The following is a 20,723-nucleotide window of genomic DNA, read 5'->3' as shown; positions in this document are numbered from 1 at the left end:
TTTCAATCAAAATAAATTTATAAATTTTTTTAATTCTTTTATTTTTTGATATTCTTAGTTATTATGGTTAAATTATATAATTATATTTTATTTTTTGTTAATTAAATTTGTAATATTTTTTATTTAGTTATTTTTTCTTGTTTCTAATTTTTTTTCTAAATTGTATGATATTATTAATTAATTATTATAATTATATTTTATTGTTTATTAATTAAATAAATGTGATTTTTTTTATTTAACAATATTTTTTTTTTTTGCTATTTTTAATTAAAAAAATTATGTGTTCTAATTTTAATTAAAGAAAATTATTTATTATATTTTTCGAGTTATCTATTTTTTCTTTTAAGTTTTTTATATTATTTCATTTATCTTTTTATAATTTATTTTTATAAATTTTAAATCCACCGATTTATTATAAAGAAAATTTGCCCATGACATTGACTCAGCCTTAAACAATAACCGCAATAATTTACCTTTATTCTCTACTTACAGATGGTTTTTCACCAACAACAACAACAGCAATATCAGTAACACCAACCAGAGACTTATCTGCGGTCACTTCCAAGTCCGCAAATCAAGTAGCTACAACAACAACCAAAGTGAGCAAACTAACAGCTAGTCAACAACAGCAACATCAACTGGAGCAAGAACAACTGTACCAATACCAACAAAAGCATGCAACGGTAATCACAGCTGAGCAGCAACAACATCAAATGAGTCTGATAATGAAAATGCCAACGGCAACGGCCGCAGCATCATCTCCCACAGCCGCAGGCACAATTGTTTCACCAATACCGCGCGCATCAAAGCGCAATTCACCAGCAGGCAGCAACAATAGCTCGCCAAGTAAAGAAAAGTCTGAAAGAATTCTACTCGGGGGTCATTACACGACACAGCCGCAACCGGGCAAAGAATATCGTGAGAGCGGCGATGATCGCGACAACGATTGGGATACACGCAGGCAAATGTTGTCTCCAACAACAACAGCACCACCAATAAGTGGTATAACAACAATAACACCACTACACAAAACTATAGCGCCAATACCAAAGCAAAGATCAGCGTATTCACCGGTGAAGAATGCTTCTGCAGCTGCAGCCAAAGAATCCGTTTCGGGCCATATAAATCAGCTAGCGAGCGAGCAGAGAGTTAGCACAACAACTCGTCTAACAGGTACAACTGGCACAGCGGCGCTGAGAGCGGAGCTGCAGAGCACAGCTGGTGGTGATGGTGGCGGCGGCGGTGGCGGCAGCGGTAGCCACTTCGGTATCGACGATGGTACCACCACTCCATATAACGTCTCAGCTGTTGCCGCTGGCAGTGGTCATGGCGATGGCGAAGAATGTATGGCAGACGAAAAGCAGGAAAATGAAACAATACACAGAGCAACGGCAGCCGAGAGCGGTGGTGAAATGTATGCAACGACTGGCAGGCAAATACCATCCACAACGTCTGGTTCGCCAACTAAAGCGAGTGTGAGTGTAGCGTCGCCACTATCGCCCAAGCTAGTCGCTGCACAAGCGGCTCAGTCTCAGCAATCGCAACAGTTTCATTCGAAGAACGAACGCGAACGGACGTACACGGAACAGCGCGGTACGTCAACGTCGTCGTCGGCCGGGTCTAATAATAATACAAATATCACAACCAAAGTGCAAACACAAGAAAATACCACAATAATCAACAATAGACATTATAGCGCTTCAACTAGCTCGTATTCGCCCTCGAATTACGTGATCCCACAGCAGAACAACAGTGGTGTTAGTGGTAGTGGAAAAATCTTTTCGAAACTACACAATAATCAGTTCATAAAGAATCAACAGCAGCAGCATCAACAACTGCAGCAGACCGGCGCGCAACCGAGCACCGCAACACAATCGAATATTACGGCACGTTATCTGAAATACAAGTCGCAAGCAGCGCATGCGCAGGAATCTGGAAGCGGCAGTGAAACTGGTTCGACAAGCACCAACTACTCAGGCTCGCCAACCAAATCGTTTGTGGCACCCACTGCAAGTGCAATCAAAAAGAAAATGGTTGCCGTGCAGGAAATGAAGAAAACGACACAACCAAGTAGTAATCATGGACAACTGCATTCGCACCGCACACACCACAATCATCAACAGATGATTAGCGCTGGTGGCGGTGGTACATGTGCGCGTACAGCGTTGAGCGGTGGTCGCGCACAGCCGCCCAGCCAAACGGACGAGGTTAACTTCGATCCGGCCGAGGATCTCAGCTATGGTCCAGGTATTGTGTCTAAGTTACGTTGCCGTTACCTTAGTCTCGCATTTCGCGAATCTATGGAAAAGGAGCGCCATTGTTTGGATAACATGCGTCGCGCTACTAGCCTCAATAATTTACTTGATCGTGACGATGCGCACGATGAGGATGAGCCTGAAGACGATTTGGACAGCGGTGGTGCCGTCGATGTGGAGGTACATGATGACGAGGAGTATGTGGAGTTACGCGCTGATGCGGATAGGACACCAAACACTGAACGGAAATTGAAAACACAGGGTGGCATATTAAAGCACGGTGGCGACGCTGCTACACAAGAAAACAGCAAAAAAACAACAACATTTCAGAAAAATGCAAACGCTTTTGCTGCAAACGGCACGCGTTTGCTAAATTCGGCACCGGTCGGTAGCGCAGGCGACGCGGTATCGTCAGCCAACGTCGCGGCGCCTGATACACCGCGTTCGCGTCACGTCAAACGCGGTAATGATTCGTTAAAACGCGCGCGTTCGGTTGAAGCATTGCTCTGTGAACGTTCACCTTGGCAATATGCGGCGCTCAATCGCACTAGCTATCAGCCACAGCGTTTCACTTCTGGCAGTGGTTCGACTTATGCGGCAACGCAGCCGACTTGTGTGACTATCGAGGATAAAATAAATAATGCGCGCAGCCGTCTAATACTCGGCACCGATATAATGCCACCGAAGCGTTTAACCTCAGTGATCGATGATACCGAGCGACCGCCACCAGATTTGGTAAAGCAAACATTGAAGAAGTTCGAAGCGACGGCCAATCGACGCGGACGCGGGCCAAATCGCACGAACGGCACCGGTGAAGTCGCCAGCAAAGTGGCAACCTACAAAACAATTATTAAGGAGAATAAGCCTGCAATAGTATTTCCAAAACCACCGCTCAGTCCCACCAAGAAATTAAATTCGCCACTATTATCGAAACCATTAATCAAACCAGTTGTAGGCGCTAATGATTTGCTCAACAGTCCGTTAGGGCGCAAAACCACTGCCGCAGCTGCTGCCAATGCCTCTGCGGCTGTGACTGGAAATACGCAAGCTGCGACCTCAAACGTCGCAGCCGCCGGCGGCTTATCAGAGAACTCACCCGATATCATTCCAAGGCATAAGCTTTTAACGGAAAAGAGCGAATCGTTATTGCATGGGGTCGTCGATTCGCCAGTGACAGCTTTAACGAAAAAGCTCGAAAAGCTGCGCATTAACGCTGCCGATAAACAACAACAACAACAGCTGCAAACGATAACAACAAAGGAGGCGAAACAGCCAGCACAGTTGAATAAGCAGTCACAACACTCGGCACTCGAAGTAACCAACAGCGACAACGAATTCGTCAATAGCAGCGAGTTAAACAACGACAACAATGCTAGCAATAGCAGCCAGCTCGTGGGTGGCGCTGATGAGGGTGAAGCGGCGGGCGATAGTGACGCAGCCCTCGAAGGCAACGAAAATAGCAATAACAACAAAACAGCAGCACCGACGAAACAGCATAATGATCGTGCGGGCACGGGCACTGGTACTGGTATTAGCGCTAGCGGCGAGTCAGCCGTAGAACCCGATACAGCACAAGCAGGAACCGCCGCTATTAGTAGTGATCTTAGCGACGACGACGACGGACTGATTGGTATTGCCGCCGCCGCACCCACTAAACGTATAACACGTACAGCACTCGATAATATCGCACGCGCGGGCACAACACAACAATTCAAATTCGCTGGCAGCAGTGGACAAACGAATATTGGCAGCAAATCAACAGTTGAGCCGCCAAAAACTAAACCGCAAACAACAAACTTGAATCCCGATATACCCACATCGGTATTGAACGCTGCACCTGGTAAGCAAATCGGGGTCATACGTCCTTTACCCACCACCACAGCCGCACAACAAGCGGCCAACGCGAACACCGCCAACTCCGGCTTTTCGCATCAACAACAATTGTTGCAACAACATTTGGAAGCATTGAAGCAAAATAACGTTTACAACAACACGTCATCGACGCCCACAAGCGCCAACAACGCCACAGCAACACATTCCTCAATTTATCACAGCACACCGCCGCTGACGAGCCGCGAAATCGAAAAGAATCGTATAAATGAGATGAAGAAAACCGTCGCCTTAGCCGATGGTAGTCCAATAACAGCCACAATGGTCAACGCCAGCAACAATGCCACTTCACCCGCCGCACAGCATGCCGCAAATGCTAGTCTAAATACCGTGATAAATACCAATGCGCCCGGTCATAAGTCCAACAACACTGGCGCTACGTCGTCAACAACGCCAATTGTTGGCGGTAGTTCTGGCACTTCCGGTTTCAACGAGCTCGATGCGGCAGCGCCCGGCGCTAATAATAGTCCCTTATGGGCGTTACGCATTAAACGGCAGACACCACCGAGTGTGCCACAGGAAAACACATCGATGGTGTTCAACTTCTCCAATCGCAAAGAGGTGCCCGATTATATTGAGAATGACGGTGTGATCTTTCGCAGAAAACGTGAATTGCCCAAGGTGAGTGTACCGACCTACGTAAACGTAGTGGTGTGGTAGGGAAGGTGAGCAAGAAGTAGTAGTGGAAGCAGCAGACGCGAAAAGTAGTGAACAAAGTTGCTTCATGGTTTGAAATAGAAAGAAATTAAAAAAAAAAAAATAAATAAATAAATAGAAGTGTGTGCAAAGCAGCAGTGCTGGAAGAAAGAAACCTAAGCGAATAGCAAGTAAAAGAAGTGAGGACGTGTAATGTGGAAAGAAGCAGCGCACACTGCCAAAGAAACGAAGTTGCGCGTCTACGTATGCATGTGTGTGTATGAAAGTTATAGCGAACAAAGGCATATACATATATGTGTATAATATTAAAGAATATACATATGTACATATGTATATGCTTAAAATATATATAATTTATAAATAGCAATAGCAGTTGTACAAAAACAAAACACAATAACAACAACATGAAGCTGGCAGTGTGCTGCAACGTGCATAAAAGCGAAAGAGTGAAGTGAATTCGGTAATAAAGTGAAGTTTCGCGCTGAAGAAAGACAACACACACATACAAAAAATTCATGCACATGTGTATGTGTGTTTTTAACCCATACTTACCAGTGTAAAAATGAAGTATCTGCATGCTTAGTGGCCAAGGCTTTTAAGCGAAATTAAAGAAAGAAAGAAATAAAGATAATGAGCGATAAGTTTAAAGTTCGAACGTTTTGAAAAAGTTATAATAAATACAACAAATTATTGAAGAGTAAAAAAAAAATTAATCAAGAAACGTAAATTTTAAAAGAAAAAATATAAAATTAATATCTAATAAAAAAATTAATACAAAAAAAAAAAACAAAATTAACAGTAAAAAAAAATTTAACTAAATTGAAATAATAATCAAGAATCGAAATTAGCCATTAAAAAAATTTTAGAAAATCTAAAATTAATAGTTAATAAAAAATTAACATTAAAAATTCAAAATTAACAGTTAAAAAAATTTAAAACTAAAAAATCTAAAACTAATAGTTAAAATTTTTTACAGTAGAAATCGAAAATTAACTTAACTGTTGAATTTAAAAATTTGAATTAACGGTTAATAAAATTAAAACTAAAAAAAGCGAAAATTAATTGTCAATCAAAATTTAACAGTCAAAAAAATCGAAAATTAACAGTTAATCGAATATAATAATCTAAAATTTTCAGTTAAAAATTTTAACTGGAAAAAACGTAATTAACAGTTAATAAAAATTTAACAGTCAAAAAACTCGAAAATCTTCAGTTAAAAAATTTAACATTAAAAAAACGAAAATTAACAGTTAATAAAAATTTAACATTCAAAATAATCGAAAATTATCAGTTAATCGAAAATAATCAGTTATTCAAACAGCCAAAAGAAATGGAATATAATCGAGAAAACATGCCTTTAACGCTTCTACTGCTACTTCTCCTTCTTCCGCATTGCTACAACCACAACAACTTTAAAAATAGCTTAAGATAACCAGTTTATTACAAAAATTTATGCATAAAATTTTAGTATGTACAAAAAACCGAATATTATATTACCGCATACCACAGAATAATCTCTTTGAACGGCTCAACCAATTTAAAGAGTCACTTTGCTTTGAAAATTTTATAAGCGCGCGATCACTTGATGGTTTTTTCTTCGTTACACGTGCGGCTCATATCATAAAATGAACTTGTACGTTAAGAACACTGATATTCAATACGATCACCAAGTGGATGCTTGTTGATGCCGCAGTTAATCCCTTTCTTATGTCCAATGTGGCACTTAAGTGATCGTGTTATAAGATAGCTTGAAGATCACTTATGATTTCTAACAATTTTAGGCATGAAGTTGCATTTAATTTCATATTTTGTATGTGCTTGAAATTTTTTTACGAATGTGAATGCTATGTTGTTAAGAAGGCAACAATAAATCTCTTTCGTCATTTACAGTTGGTCTATGATTTATTATAAACACTCACTCAGTTTTCGAAACAAGATATTATCAGTTTAATTAATTGTATATATGTATGTGCACCAAATCAGCGCTGATTAATGACCAAATGTATAACTGAATTCTTGAAAAACCACTTTAAAATAACTTCTGCTGTCCACATTCTTAACTAAGCAGCTTAACGCACTCAAAGCTTGCACAATGCTTTAGCTTCAAATCTATTTTTAGCTTTGCCGCCGTCGTTCTTTTGTGCTCAATTTCAATCTGGTTTCAATCAGTTTTCATTACTCAATCATATTTAAAAAAATAATATTCAAGTTGTCAACTTGTCTGCTGGGATTATTTCAAATTGTATCGAAAAATATACTTTCAAACTCTAAATCTCCCTTTTTCTCTTTTAATAGCCAAATATTATATATTTTTTGTTCATAGTTTCCCTTCTACTCTTTTAATAATCTAGTATTATATGTTTTCTGCCTCTAAATTTCTCTTTTTCTCTTTTAATATTCAAATTATGTATTCACAAAGTATCATTCTGTTGATTTGAAAGTCTAAAACATGTTTCTTTTCACTTTTTTTATTTTGTCTGCTAACTCTTCAGCAATCTTTCATATCCACTAATCTTTAAGGTTTAAATGCAGAATCTATCAATTTGCCTAAATAATAAGCTTAATTGTTGGATTGACAAGCGATTCCATTATTTTTAGCTATTCAATGCCCAAAAACCAGTTTTCTGTGAATCTTTTAATAAATTTTAGTAATTTAAATGTTCAATGTGTTTTACATATGAACGATGGATTGCAAGTTTAAAAAAATAATGTGCTTCAGAGTAGTCTCTTCGGACTTTTTTTGTTCCTTTTCTTGTTCTTTAATTAAACACTGAAAATGTTCAAGCTGATTTTGGTAGTTGTGGACGATTTATTATTGTTAGAAACCACTTTTGTCCTCGATAAAAAGATTATTTTGGTTTAGTGATCTTGATTCAATATTCTCAGATTTTTTCCTATTGTTTATCGATCGTTCTTTGACTCTTAACCTTAATTTATTTTACTAATCCTCATTTGATCGTTTGATACTTTACTCTGGTTGATCTTTAGTAGATTATTTGAAAATTCCTATAATTTTTTCCACGATTTACCATTACACACTCTTTGTTTTTGATGATGCCCTGTACTTGCCAGATATTTATTTAACTTTATCGATCTTTCGAATTTTTATATCTGCCGAACTATGCACAATCTTTTGCTTTTGCAACTCGTGGCTTTTTTATGATTTGCAAAAACATTCCAATTTTCTTACCGATCTTCAATATTGATGATCGTGAGTTGATCTTTGGAATGTTTTGCTCCTAACCTTTAATCCTGGCTCCATTTTTATGAACGATTCTAAACAATTGCTTAGAAAAATTTCTCTGGTAGGTCTTTTAATGTTCTTAGGAGACTCTTTACCTACTTTCGGCTTAGAATCCATTCGCTTTTTGAACGCTTAAACATCATAAACATTATAAGACCACAATTTTCTATTTTTACTTACGATCACTTCACAATTTTATATTACTGATCATACAAATATTTCGCATAAAGCTTCGATTTAATCTAACTTATTAAATTCATGATCGTTGGGAAATTTCGTTTAGCTAATTTTCATTTTACTCGGCTTAGTATGCATTCACTTTTACGAACGTAATTTATCAAAAGCATTGTAGGGTCGTACTTTTCTTCTGAATTTATTAATTTGCATTCTAATGCAAGCTTCTGAGTAATCCGCACTCGTTCAAATTTTGTTTACCTTTTGTTTACTCGTTAGTTATTTATTGCTCTTCAAGTATCATTTGTGCTTCAAGTGTCTTTTGTGAGTCATCTGGTTATTTCTGCATAAAGGTGTTTTATTATTTGCTGCACTACTTAAGGGTTAACTCACATATATGCCGCTATCTTTTCTTGTCAATAAGTTGCTTTACATTTTTTGCACTCGAGCGCAGCCAATATGCCAGTGCATTAACTAAAGCTAGCAACCACAGCTGGTCAGAGCTGATTTTTTATACTTCTCTGCACTTCCCTTCCCTCAGCGCACTAACACTTGTGCAACATTGCATGCGTGTGTTTGTGTGTGTGCTTAAATAGCATTTTTTTCAACACGATACCGCTCCAGGGGACGCAGTTATTAAGCATTATTTATGTTGTTTACCTTGAACGGAAGGAAAGAAATGCTTCGCGTTCAATGCATATTCGTACAGATACCTAAGGTAAATAAATACTATATATCGGCGTATGCGTGTTTTGGTGTTTGCTCACGCGGTTTTCAGCATATGTGTTCCTTTATTATTTCCTTATATGCTTTATTTGTCAGACGGAATATTTTTATGTGCGTTTGCGTGTGAGACAAAGAAACGCAATGTGTTTTGGTAGGAAAAAATATGTATATACCGAAATCAAGTGTTTCTTCCTGTTTCGGCTAGACTTTTTCCAGCGACCAGCGCATATTTACCTACTAGATACGTACAAACATATTTACTTGTTTGCTTACGTGCCATGAGTAACCAATCATGCGGCTAATCAGCATTGATATAAATACATACTTGTGGATAATCTTAAGTACACAACAAGAAAAACTATTAACTTTCGAAGCTATGATACCCTTCACACATGCATTTTTTTGGCACAAAAGGGTATAAAAAGTTCTTAATCTTGACTTAGATAGGTCAGTTTGTATGGCAGCTATATGCTAGAGTGCGCCGATCTAAACAATTTCTTCGGAGATTGTAGGGTTGTCTTGGACAATAATCTATGCCGAATTTCGTGAAGATATCTTGCCAAATAAAAAAGTTTTATATATTAAAACATGCTTTGGATGGTTCCGTTTGTATGACAGTTATATGCTGTAGCTGTCAGATCTCAGCAATTCGTTCGGAGATTGTACTGTTGTCTTGTAAAATAATCTAAGCCAAGTTTCGTGAAGATATATTGTCATATAAACAAGTTTTATATACAAGAACACAATTTGGATCGATCAGTTTGTATGACAGCTATTTGCTATAGTGGTCCGATATCGGCGGTTACGCCAAATAAGAGTCTTCTTGGGGAGCAAAGGATGTGTGCAAAATTTCAGATCGATATCTTAAAAACTGTGAGACCAGGTCGCGCTTAGACAAACGGAATTGGCTAAATCGACTCAGCTGGTCACTTACATATATATGTTTTATGTATGTACATATGGTTTTATGGTTGGTCTACGACAGTTTCTTCTAGGTCCACAAATTTCGTGGCAAACTTGCATACATATCATACAAATTTTGCACCCCAAAAATATTTTTGCCTCTACCGACTCCAATTCTTTAGAATATTTTGTTAAAAACATTACAATTTTGTGCAGTTGTGTGTGTCACTGCTTATCAGCGCTTATTCATAAAATTTTCAACGAGTTGCACTTATCAGTTTCGTAAATTTAGCAAAATCGCACAGCAAACAAAGCAATGTTTATCGCAAATTCCTGCAGGCTTAATGTGCACTACATCTCTGTATATATGTATATGTATATATAATATTTGTGTGCGTGGCTTTGTGCGCCGAATTTTGTGTACCCATATCTTATTCAGCCAACTTTTGGATTTTATGCTTAAAGCTTTAATAAATTTATACGTACATACATATATATCTCTATTTCATATCTCTATCGGAACAAAGAACTTTTCGCGTATTTTCGATTCGCTACAAAAAATACGCGAAAAATGTTTTCGTTTTATGAATAACGAGCAAATTCAATTATGGTGGGCATTAAGGATTGATTTTCTGATTAGACATTTTGTTTTGCACTTAGTTCAACAACATTGTTCCGGCGAAATCGATCGGCTATCGACGAATTGCTGACTGATTAATTTTTTACATACAACTTTATAGCTTTATTGGTTGAGTCATATGTACTACTAATTTGATTGATACTTGTTCTACAGCGCTGGGCTGGTCATCCTGGTTCTATAATCTTAGTTTTTAATAAGACCTCACTGGATTATCTAACTTCTGATAGATTTTAATTCATTATTCGTAACTAGTTTCTAGTGGACATCACTGAATAATCAAGATTTGAAATATTTTCTTTCATTATTCGAACTTTTCCAAGTGGACATAACTAGATTATCAAGATCTGTTATCACTACTTGAATCTTTCCGATTGAACATCACTGAATAATCAAGATCTGAAATATTTTCTTTCATTATTCGAACTTTTCCAAGTGAACATAACTAGACTCTCAAGATCTGATCTATTTTCATTCTTTAATTATTGAAATCTTGCCGAGTGGACATCACATAATTATCAGAGTCTGATATATTTTCTCTCATTATTCAAACCTTTTCACGTGGCAAATCGAACAAACAAGTGTTCCAAATACAATACTCTGTTATAATTGAATAGCATTAGAATGATAAAAGGTAAGGTAGTTTTCGAAATACTTTTTTTATTGAATTCAGCTGTATAACTCTTTAATAAAACAAAAATGTGATCTCAAACATTCAGAGTTTCGTCCGGAATCGATTGTTAAATTCTTCATTTATTTCCATAATGTGATGTTTACACTTTGCAACTTACCTTTGGCGTCACGAAGTGTTAAAATGAGCAAATATTTGGTTCTAAACGGGTACTTCTTTTACAAAATATAATCAAATTATGCTGTCATTATTACCTTACACCAAAAACACCCTAACGGGGAAATTCAAATCATCGTTGAATGACTAACAGTTCTCACAATTATCACGCTTGCAAATAGATATGCAATATTTTCAGGACTTTCTTCGTTTCTCAATATTTAACCTGCAGACAGCGACTTCAGGTCAATATGGCACGAAAATAGTACATATATTTACAATAGACTTTACATACTTTTCAAAAGTCTTAAAATAGCCTAAAGATATACGCTCAAAGCGACCGAGTCATTATTTCGTAATTATGTATTTACTCAGCATTCCAACGGGTTAACACTTACTTACTAACTTATGTCTACCGATGAAACCCTTTTTCTCAACTTCCTGCCACTGTTGAAGGTCAAGGTATTTATTAAATGCTGTCGCAGCAGTTTGCATGTTTTTGTAGACGCTTAAAAATAGTTGTTTCTCATATCTTCTTCATCTTACAGTCATATTACGCTTTCGTCTCCGGCTTTGACACTTCGTTTGCCTTCGTCTTTGAAGACGCGCCTGCTTATAGCTTTGTCGTAGTCATAAATTCATGTTTAGTCGCCTTTTTTCGCCTGCAGACAATAAACTAAATATGCAGACTGTCGTTTAGTCCAATGCGTACGACCTGCGCCGCTCGGAGTTAGTGATTGCGGCTTTTGCTTAGCAGGAGCTTATACTTACAGAGTTGTTAAAGTTATTGTTTTTATTTTTTTGTATTATTTTTTTTTTTTGCATTTTTTATGTTTATGTTCTTTGGCGAGTTTTCGAGTTTTTCGAGTTGAACTTAACTTGTTCCAAGTTCGTGTACAATAAAATGCCGAACGAGTTTTTTGCTGTCAAGGCGTAGCTCTGCTCGGCGTCTGTTCGCTGCTGCTGCTGTCATACAATTTATGTATGTTTTGTATATTTTGCTGGTTCAGCGTGTTGTCGCTGTAGGGTTTTGTTCAGTTTGTTGCTGTTATAAATATTTTTGCTCCTATTGCAGTGTAATTAAATTAAAAGCAAAAAGTCAGAACTTCTTGCACATTTGTACTTACTTTATTGTTGTAGCCAACTTGCTGAGCGCATTTTTACTACAAATCCAGCATGTTGGCCTCAGTTGGCAACTCTATTTACGACAGTGTACTGTTGTTGTTGCTATAGCGCCTGCTGCTTCCAGCATAAAACCCGTTCAGAATGCGGTTTTGTTGCCTGATTTTTCTATACACATGCATATACTCCCCCTCCACGATCTTCACGGGTCTGTTGTATGGTGTTGTCATTTTTGTTTTCACAAGAAACCAGTTTTCTGTGCTTCAACTTGATTACTGTTTGGAGCTGTGGGTCTTTGTTATTGTTATTTTTACTTTTTAAAGCCAACATGCTACATTTTTCTACGCTCGCTGTTAATTTATAACATTTATTTATTAAAAGTTTTTTTTTTTTGATTCTATAGCTTTTGTCAAAGGTTTATATTTTAGGTGTAAACTAAGCATTATAAGGCAGATTAAGGCTATGGAATCAGTGTACAATCAAAGAAACAACAAAAACAAGAAAAAAGTATGTACCGGAGCTGTTAGACAGCTGCATTTCTTGTAGCCTGAACTGTTCATACATATGTCAGCTATGTACAAGCTATAGTGGTCCGACGTGCACAAATTTGTCAGAGTTTGTAGCGCTGCCCTAGGTAGTAATCTATGCCCAATTTTATGAAGATATTTTGACAATTAAACAATTTTTCCATACAAGCACGTGATTTTGTACGATCGGTTTGTACGTGTGGTATAAGCTACAGTCCGATTTAAACTTCGGCAAAAACTTATACCAAATTTCGTGAAAACATCTCGTTAAATGAAAAATATTTCCATTCAAGAATTGGATTTTGATTGGTCAGTCGGCGTTTACGATAAAAGAGCAGCTGCTTAGAGGGAAAAGACGTGCGCAAAATTTCAAAACGGCAGCTCAAAAACTAAAGCACTATTTTGTATCCTGTTCAGGGTATATAAGTAATAAGAGGCGTGGTCAGCACTAACCGCCGACTGACCAACAGCCGCTTTGTTGCCGTTATTTAATTTAATACCGCCTTTCATTTCTCTACCTAAACTTGTTTTCTACACAATTCTAGCAATTTAGCGCTTTTTCGTGCTTTCTTTATATTTTCTCAGGCATCACTCTTTTTTCATTTCATGCTTTTAACCCATGCACCGCACCTCTAACTCCAACTACTTTTACACATTCCTTAACAAGCAATCTACCGGTTGCTGCGCTTCACACTTTGTTGTTGGCAACAACTTTTACTTGCAACTCTGCGTTTCGTCTACAATAATTGTCTTATTGACTTTACTAATTTGTTTCTATGGCGGCAGGCAGCTTGACTCCGGCTTAACGCACAGCTTTATTATTCTTAATTTCTTTTAATTCTTTCATTCAATTGCTGCTGACGCCATTTACTTGCGCCACACGAGTTGTGTAGTCTATAAAAGTCATTAGCTATAGCTAACTAAGCATTTCTAGCGTTCTACTTGGTCTTTTTTGTCTAAAAAAGATTTTTGCGAGCCCTTTTGTCATAATCACTGCGCCTCTGGCGCGCTGTCAGTAACTTTTGCCTGTCTGCCTGCCTCCGTAATTTGCCGGCTGACACTTGAAATTCAACCCTTTCGCTGCGTTTCATTTTACTTGCGCTTTGAATGCCATAAAAAGCTTACGCAGTTGGTATGGTTGCATATAATACAAAAATACGCAAACAGCAGACCGCATGGTCGCACGTAAGAAGCCCGCTTTGCGAAAAACATATTTTTTGCGACTGCATCAGGTCCGATTTGCGCCTGTGGGGTACTCTAGTGGCGACAACAGCTGCTGGTTTATTGAGTGCGCTTTGATTTTATGTTCTTTGCTTCTTTCGTATTTTTTATGGGGTTTTATGATGCTCTTCTCACTTGCAATTATTTTCAGTTATATTGTTATCACAGTTATGGCATCTAGTTGGTAATTTTAGGTTTTAATTTTGAAATTTTCAGAAATTTAAATTTTTTTAGGTTTCACTTGTAATTTCTGGCGTTTCTCGTTTATTTATTTTTCCTTTGTTTTATTTCCTCACCTTTCTTTCGTTATTCCGATTTTTATTATTTTTTTCTTCCTTACCTCCCTTCACTTTTTTTTCTTTTTTTGTATTTTCCCGCCTTACTTTTCCTTATTATTATTAATTTTTTTTTTTAATTTTTTACCTTACTTTTCCTTTTTATTCACATTTTTCTCTCTTCCTCCTTTCTTTTTGTTATATTCCAATAATTTTTGCTCACTCCTTTAGAAATAACTTCCTCTCCATCTGTATGCTTTCTTTATTTATATTTGAAAAATTTTTGCTCGCTCCTTTACAAATAATTTTCTCCCCATCTGTATTTTCTGCTTTGCCATTTCTCTCTTCTCACCTGGCGTTTCTCGTTTATTTATTTTTCCTTTGTTTTATTTCCTCACCTTTCTTTCGTTATTGTTCTTATACCTTACCTCCCTTCACTTTTTTTTTCTTTTTTCGTATTTTCCTGTCTTACTTTTCCTTATTATTATTATTTTTTTTTTTTTTAATTTCTACCTTACTCTTCTTTTTTATTCACATTTTTCTCTCTTCCTCCTTTCTTTATTTAAATTTGAAAACTTTTGCTCGCTCCTTTACAAATAATTTTCTCCCCATCTGTATTCTCTGCTTTGCCATTTCTCTCTTCTCACCTTTGTATATTTTCTTGTGGATTGTATGTCCGTCCAATAGGCTTCTGTGCGCACTCAATATACACTTAAAAACCGGCTTGACTCGGTCTCACTTGCAACAACCAAATGTTCTCCCTTGCTATGTATGTTTTTTTGTTCTCCGTTCTCCGCTGCATTCCTGTTTGATTTGCTGACTTTCAACTCTTGCTGTCAATAACGCCGGTCTTCAATGCCAATTACAAAAAAATCACGCATATTTTGGCATATTCTAACCACTCTTCGCTTGCGCTTTATTTAGTTTTTTAAACTCCAGCAGTTTCATATTTTTCAGCTCTATTTTTTCCGTTCCCATCACATTTTTTATGTTTGAGTATTTTTTTCACCTTTTTTGCATGCATACCGTATTTCTTGGATTTTATTTCACCTCTGACGCCATCTTCGAGTTTTCTTTAAGCTCTATTCCTTTTTTGCTTGATTTTTATTTATTTATTTATATTTTTTTCATATATTTTTTCTTTTTTTTTCATATTTTTTCATATTTTTTTTCTTATTTTTATTTTTTTTTTCACATTCCCGTTTTGGTTTTTGCCACAATCGTTTGCAAATTCTTAGCTTTTTGCATTCCTTTTCGTCTTTTAAACATCGCTCATCATTCGCATTTTTTTACTTGTGTTTTTTGTATGTCAATCTGTATCTGTCTGCTGCCAACAATTCTTTAATAGCCATTCAAATCGTTATGGAATTTCACATAATTCGCTTTTCTTTACTCTTTCACTGTTTATTTTGAACTTAACGGCACTAATTCTATATTTCATGCTACATTTTATGCTTTCTTTTCGTTCCTTTTTTCTCGCGCTGTCTGCAAGCATCAATCTTCGCTTTATTTTTTGGCAGTCAATTGGCTATTAGAGTTTGTTGCTCCATTATTTTTTACGGTAACTATTTTCTATATCTTAAAGCGTCTGTTTTAGACTAAAAATTCTGCTCTCTACAGTCTTAAACGTGTAGGCAATGAAGTTAAAAGAGGAAGCTAGTTATTTTAGTGAACCTTGTTTAGAGTATTATGAAGTCAAGAACCCAAGTAATGTAGTTTTAAACGTAATAGCATGTGACTGTTCCAAGTGCTTTTTCTAGGTTGCAGTTTGCTTTCAAATGCGGCACTTTGCTTTTAATATCAGCATGATTTTTTTGATAAAGCTGTCGAGAATTATAGGCTCGTGCGAATGAAATATAGTAACTTATAATATTACTGTACATATTATTCACCCATTCAGATAGTGTTTTAATAAATACTATTGAAATGCTTTATACTGATAACGCCCTTAACAACAAGTTTTGACCTAATTTATCTATATTTCCTATCATTTATTTTATATGATTAGTTTTGTCACACTCTTTGCCTATCAACAGTTTGTTATTGTAATATGAATCTTCGTTTCTACAATGCCTTATATTTTCTTTTGCTTTTGCTACTGATAATTTTAAAGTTTTCTTTTTGCTTTTCATTCCTCGTTTCAACGTTTCTACTAAGAAAGAAATATGGTTTGCGGTTATTTACTTTTTACAGAAAAAGAATTTAGCCTACTCTTACGATTTTCTTATCACCCTCCGCCATTGCAACACTGCACTCTTTTAATATGTACATATGTATTTATGAGTAGACGAGTGCCATGTGTAAATTGGGTCTTAGCGCTGTCTTTAATAATATATTTATGTAGAATTTCAGATAAAGCCTCAGCCAATGCAAATGTCTTTGCGGGAAAGTGCAAGAAATGTGCTGTAAAATATATTACCTACTATATTTTTTTATCAGTAGTAGAGGCTTAAAACATATCTCAAGTCATAAAGAAGTACTTAAATATGATATATTATATAGTATGGTGTTTATGGTACATTATATAGTATACTAGTGTTTCTTCAAAGGTTCTTTTAGCCTCTGTTTGTATTTTTTTTATTTCCACTTACTATCTATTTCGTTATGTTGATAACGTCTCTTTAGATGTTTGTAACAATATTTGACTATCTTTTTTGATAAACATTATCAAATATTTTTTATTAAAAATTTCTGTTTTTTATTTATCCAAAAATTATTTATTTATTTATTGTGTATAAATAAAATTTGTTCAATTTTTCACTATTAAATAAATATTCAATTTTCGAATACTTTAAGTACGATATTTAAAACTAGCTGTCTACAATATTTCCAAAAGTATTCAGGGTAACAAGATTAGTGTTGGTATTAGAGAACAGAATTTAAGATTGTTTCTCATATAGTTGTAGTAATATCTAGAAAACAAAATAATATATTTTGTCCAACTTTAATCGATACTTTTCAGTCAATCGCCGAAACATAACTGACAGCTCATCATAATTTTTTATTTGTAACACATGACATACATTCATGGCAATCGTCTAGTAGAACGCAGGAGATCTAGGGAACTGCTTATCCTTACCAAAGTTCTGCTTACCGCAATCGTAGGAGTTCTTACTGGATATTGTCTAATAGGCATTCATGTGGCAAGTTTGAAAATCTTGTCGGATACAATTTGTATGGAAGTTGTATGAAAGAAGTTGAAGTGGAAAAAACCAGACAATTTCTCCTTCATCGCCCAGTCTTTGCAAAGGTGATGTTGAAATGTCTCGGCAGTGTTATCACCGACGAACCGGGACGCATCGTCGAAACTGACATTAGCTAGCCCCCATCAACCAATTTGTGTTAGGCTCAAAGCGCTTTGCCGATGTATGAGGGTCTTATGATATATTATATAATACTTTTTGGTACCACAACGGACCGGCGTTCTAAGTTATTCAAGTGAGATCCCTGTTAAGGTCGACCTCTTATTCTAACCTAACCTTATCGAACCTAGCCTAAACTGCTAACCGTTCCGAACCTTTCATTCCCTCTTTCCGCTGACAGTGGAATTTAAATGACTGACAGTTGTCTTTCCAGTCCTTCTCAGAATAAAGTTTGGAACCTGTTATAGAAATTCGCTGTCAAAAGTGATCTTTAGTAAGATATTTTGATTCAATAACAGCCTTAAGTTTTTAAAAAAACTGAGTTTTGTATAATTATTTTTTTCCTCTTTCTAAACAAAAAAACATTTCATTTTAATGTGAAATGTGTGTCAAAATTTTCTGTGACCCAAATTTCACGCTCATAACTCAAACAAAGCGCCAAAAATAGTGTTCCAAGTGATTTCTATATATTTTTTGAGTTATCTTTTTACAAAATATTTTTTTTTATACATAAATACATATTTATATACATACATACATATATAGTATATACATACATTTATGCTTTTGTTTACAAAACAAATTATCGTACAATTGTACAATTGCACGAATAACAAAAGAAAAAAAACAGGAAGAGGAAGGCTTTCAGCTTAAAAGAAAAAAGAAAAGAAAATTATCTAAAAGCGTACACATAACAAAATCGTAAAAACTGCCAGCTTGAGAGATGAAAGCAAAATAAAAATCTCCACACCCATGTAATTTTCTCATTATTATGGAAAAAAGCAGCATATGTGCGCCGGCTTATTTGTATAGCTGCCTAATTTGTTTACTTATTTGTAGTTTACAATGCAGCGAAAAATAGTAATAATAAAAAAATTGTAATCGTGCAATGGAAATGTTTAAAAAATTCCTGCATTTTAAATGTAGCAGAAGTGTGCGCGCCGAGTCGCGCCGTGAGGAAACTAACGCCGCTGTAGCCGCGTCTGCCTGCCTCTAGGTTGAATGCTGCAATATTTTGCTTATGTATTCTCGCACAGAGTATGACGGCATATTGGCTGGCGGCTTTTATGGCAGCCAGCTAAATACATAAATGAAAGCAATTTTTTGCGATTTCAATTATTAAATGACTGAGTGAATGATTAAATGTTTATGTTTTTGTAACTGGCTGAGTAATCAAGCAATTTCTGCGCTTGGGTGGGTTTTTGAGCAGCTAATGGGGAAGATCTAACAAAATAAAGCTTCTGAAGAAATTCTTTGAAAACAATTAATTAAATATATACATATGTATGTACATCCGTTCCTATAGTCTGATAAATGAGTGTTTAACAACGACTTTGCTGTTTTTTTTTTTCAATTAGTTTATTGATAGGTATCATTTATATTTTTCATAAATATTTTATTTTTTTAAATAATTTTTTTAACTTTTTTCAACTATTTTTAATTTTTTTATTTTTAATTTATTTTTATTTTTTTTTATATTACCCTTTATTTTTTTCTATATTATTTTATTTAATTATTATTATTTTTTTTAATTAATTAATTATTATTATTTTTTTTATTTATGAATTAATTTTTATATCTTTTTATTTATTTTTTCTTTTAATGTTTTCGTTTTTTTATTTTTTTTATTTTTGGTTTAATTTTTTCTTTGTTTGTTTTAAATAATTTTTTTTTATGTTTATATTGATTTTTTTAATTTCGTAATTTTTTCTTTGTTCTCCTTAAGTTTTGTATATTTTTAATGTTTATATTTAATTTTTTTTCATAATGTTTTTTTTATATTTATTAGTTTTTTATTTTATTTTATTTATTTCTTCTTTTTGGACTATTTTTTCTTTGATTTTTAATATTTTTTTTGTTTTATAATTATTTTTATCTTCTAATTATATTTACGCTTTGGTTTTCATATTTATTTTTACTTATTTTTTATAAATTATTCTAATTTTTTTATTTGTTCTTTTTAAATTGTAATTTTTGTTTTATTTTTTTATAACATTTTTCGTTCTTTTTTATATTTTTTAATTTTTTAATTGTATTTTTTTTTTAATACTTTTTTTAATTGTTAATTATTTTTTTATATATGTATTTTTAAATTTTTGTTTGTTATTTATTTTTTTTCATAAAAATTTTTTGTTTTTTATTTATTTTGTTTTTATTAATTTTTTATTTAATAATTAGTTTTTATATACATACATATATTTTGTATCAATATTTTTGTAAGTATTTTTTTTTAATTCTTTATGATTTTCCATTTTTTTTATTTTTAATATATTTTTTTTATTATTTTTATTTTTTTTTAATTTTTTTTTTTTTTTTTTTATTTTTTTATTTTTTTATTTTTTTTATGTTTTGGTTGATTGTCCCCAATTTTGTCTTATTTTTTTCTGTTTTACGTCACATGTTGTTGCACATATTCCATAACGTAAACGTAACTAACGTAGTGCCAAACGTGAAGTCTCTTCTAACATTTAATCAGCTGACTCATATCGCCACTTCGTTCTGATTATATTGACTCAACTGATAAATTAAATGCAAACAAATATACATACATATACAGTTACTTACATCTACTATCTACAGTACTATTTTTAGAAAATAATTTAATTAGATGAGTAAAAGATAAGTGGTTTCTTGGAGACAAGAACTTGTTTATAATAAAAAATAAATAAAATACAACGAGGAATACGTAAATAAATTTAAAAAGGTAGGGCACAAAAGATGGCACAACTTCCACATTATCAATTATTCAAGAATGTATGTATAGCATTAAGGACAACAATTTTATTGCACCCATATATCATATATTGTCATGATACACGCTCTAAATATAAATTTTTCAACGACAAGTGTTATTTTCAGCTCCAAATATTTTTCGGCACAAATTGACTCAAGTAATGATATAAAATTTAATCCGTCAGTAATAAGGCTCTGGAGTCATATTGA

At 34.5% G+C, this 20,723-nt stretch overlaps 1 protein-coding gene across 3 annotated transcripts in view; it reads left to right on the top strand.

Annotated features, from left to right (window-relative positions):
- Positions 1–20,723, top strand: part of LOC126760352 (serine-rich adhesin for platelets) — a 95,813-nt gene that overhangs the window by 43,475 nt on the left and 31,615 nt on the right. For all 3 annotated transcript variants that reach the window (XM_050475933.1, XM_050475934.1, XM_050475935.1), the window contains exon 2: positions 493–4,766. In XM_050475933.1, the coding sequence (XP_050331890.1) occupies positions 493–4,766 (4,274 nt within the window). The remainder of the gene's footprint in view (positions 1–492; positions 4,767–20,723) is intronic.

The sequence above is a fragment of the Bactrocera neohumeralis genome, chromosome 5 (genome assembly GCF_024586455.1).
Source record: "Bactrocera neohumeralis isolate Rockhampton chromosome 5, APGP_CSIRO_Bneo_wtdbg2-racon-allhic-juicebox.fasta_v2, whole genome shotgun sequence".
NCBI classification, from domain to species: domain Eukaryota; kingdom Metazoa; phylum Arthropoda; class Insecta; order Diptera; family Tephritidae; genus Bactrocera; species Bactrocera neohumeralis.
This window is presented reverse-complemented; position numbering and strand designations above follow the sequence as displayed.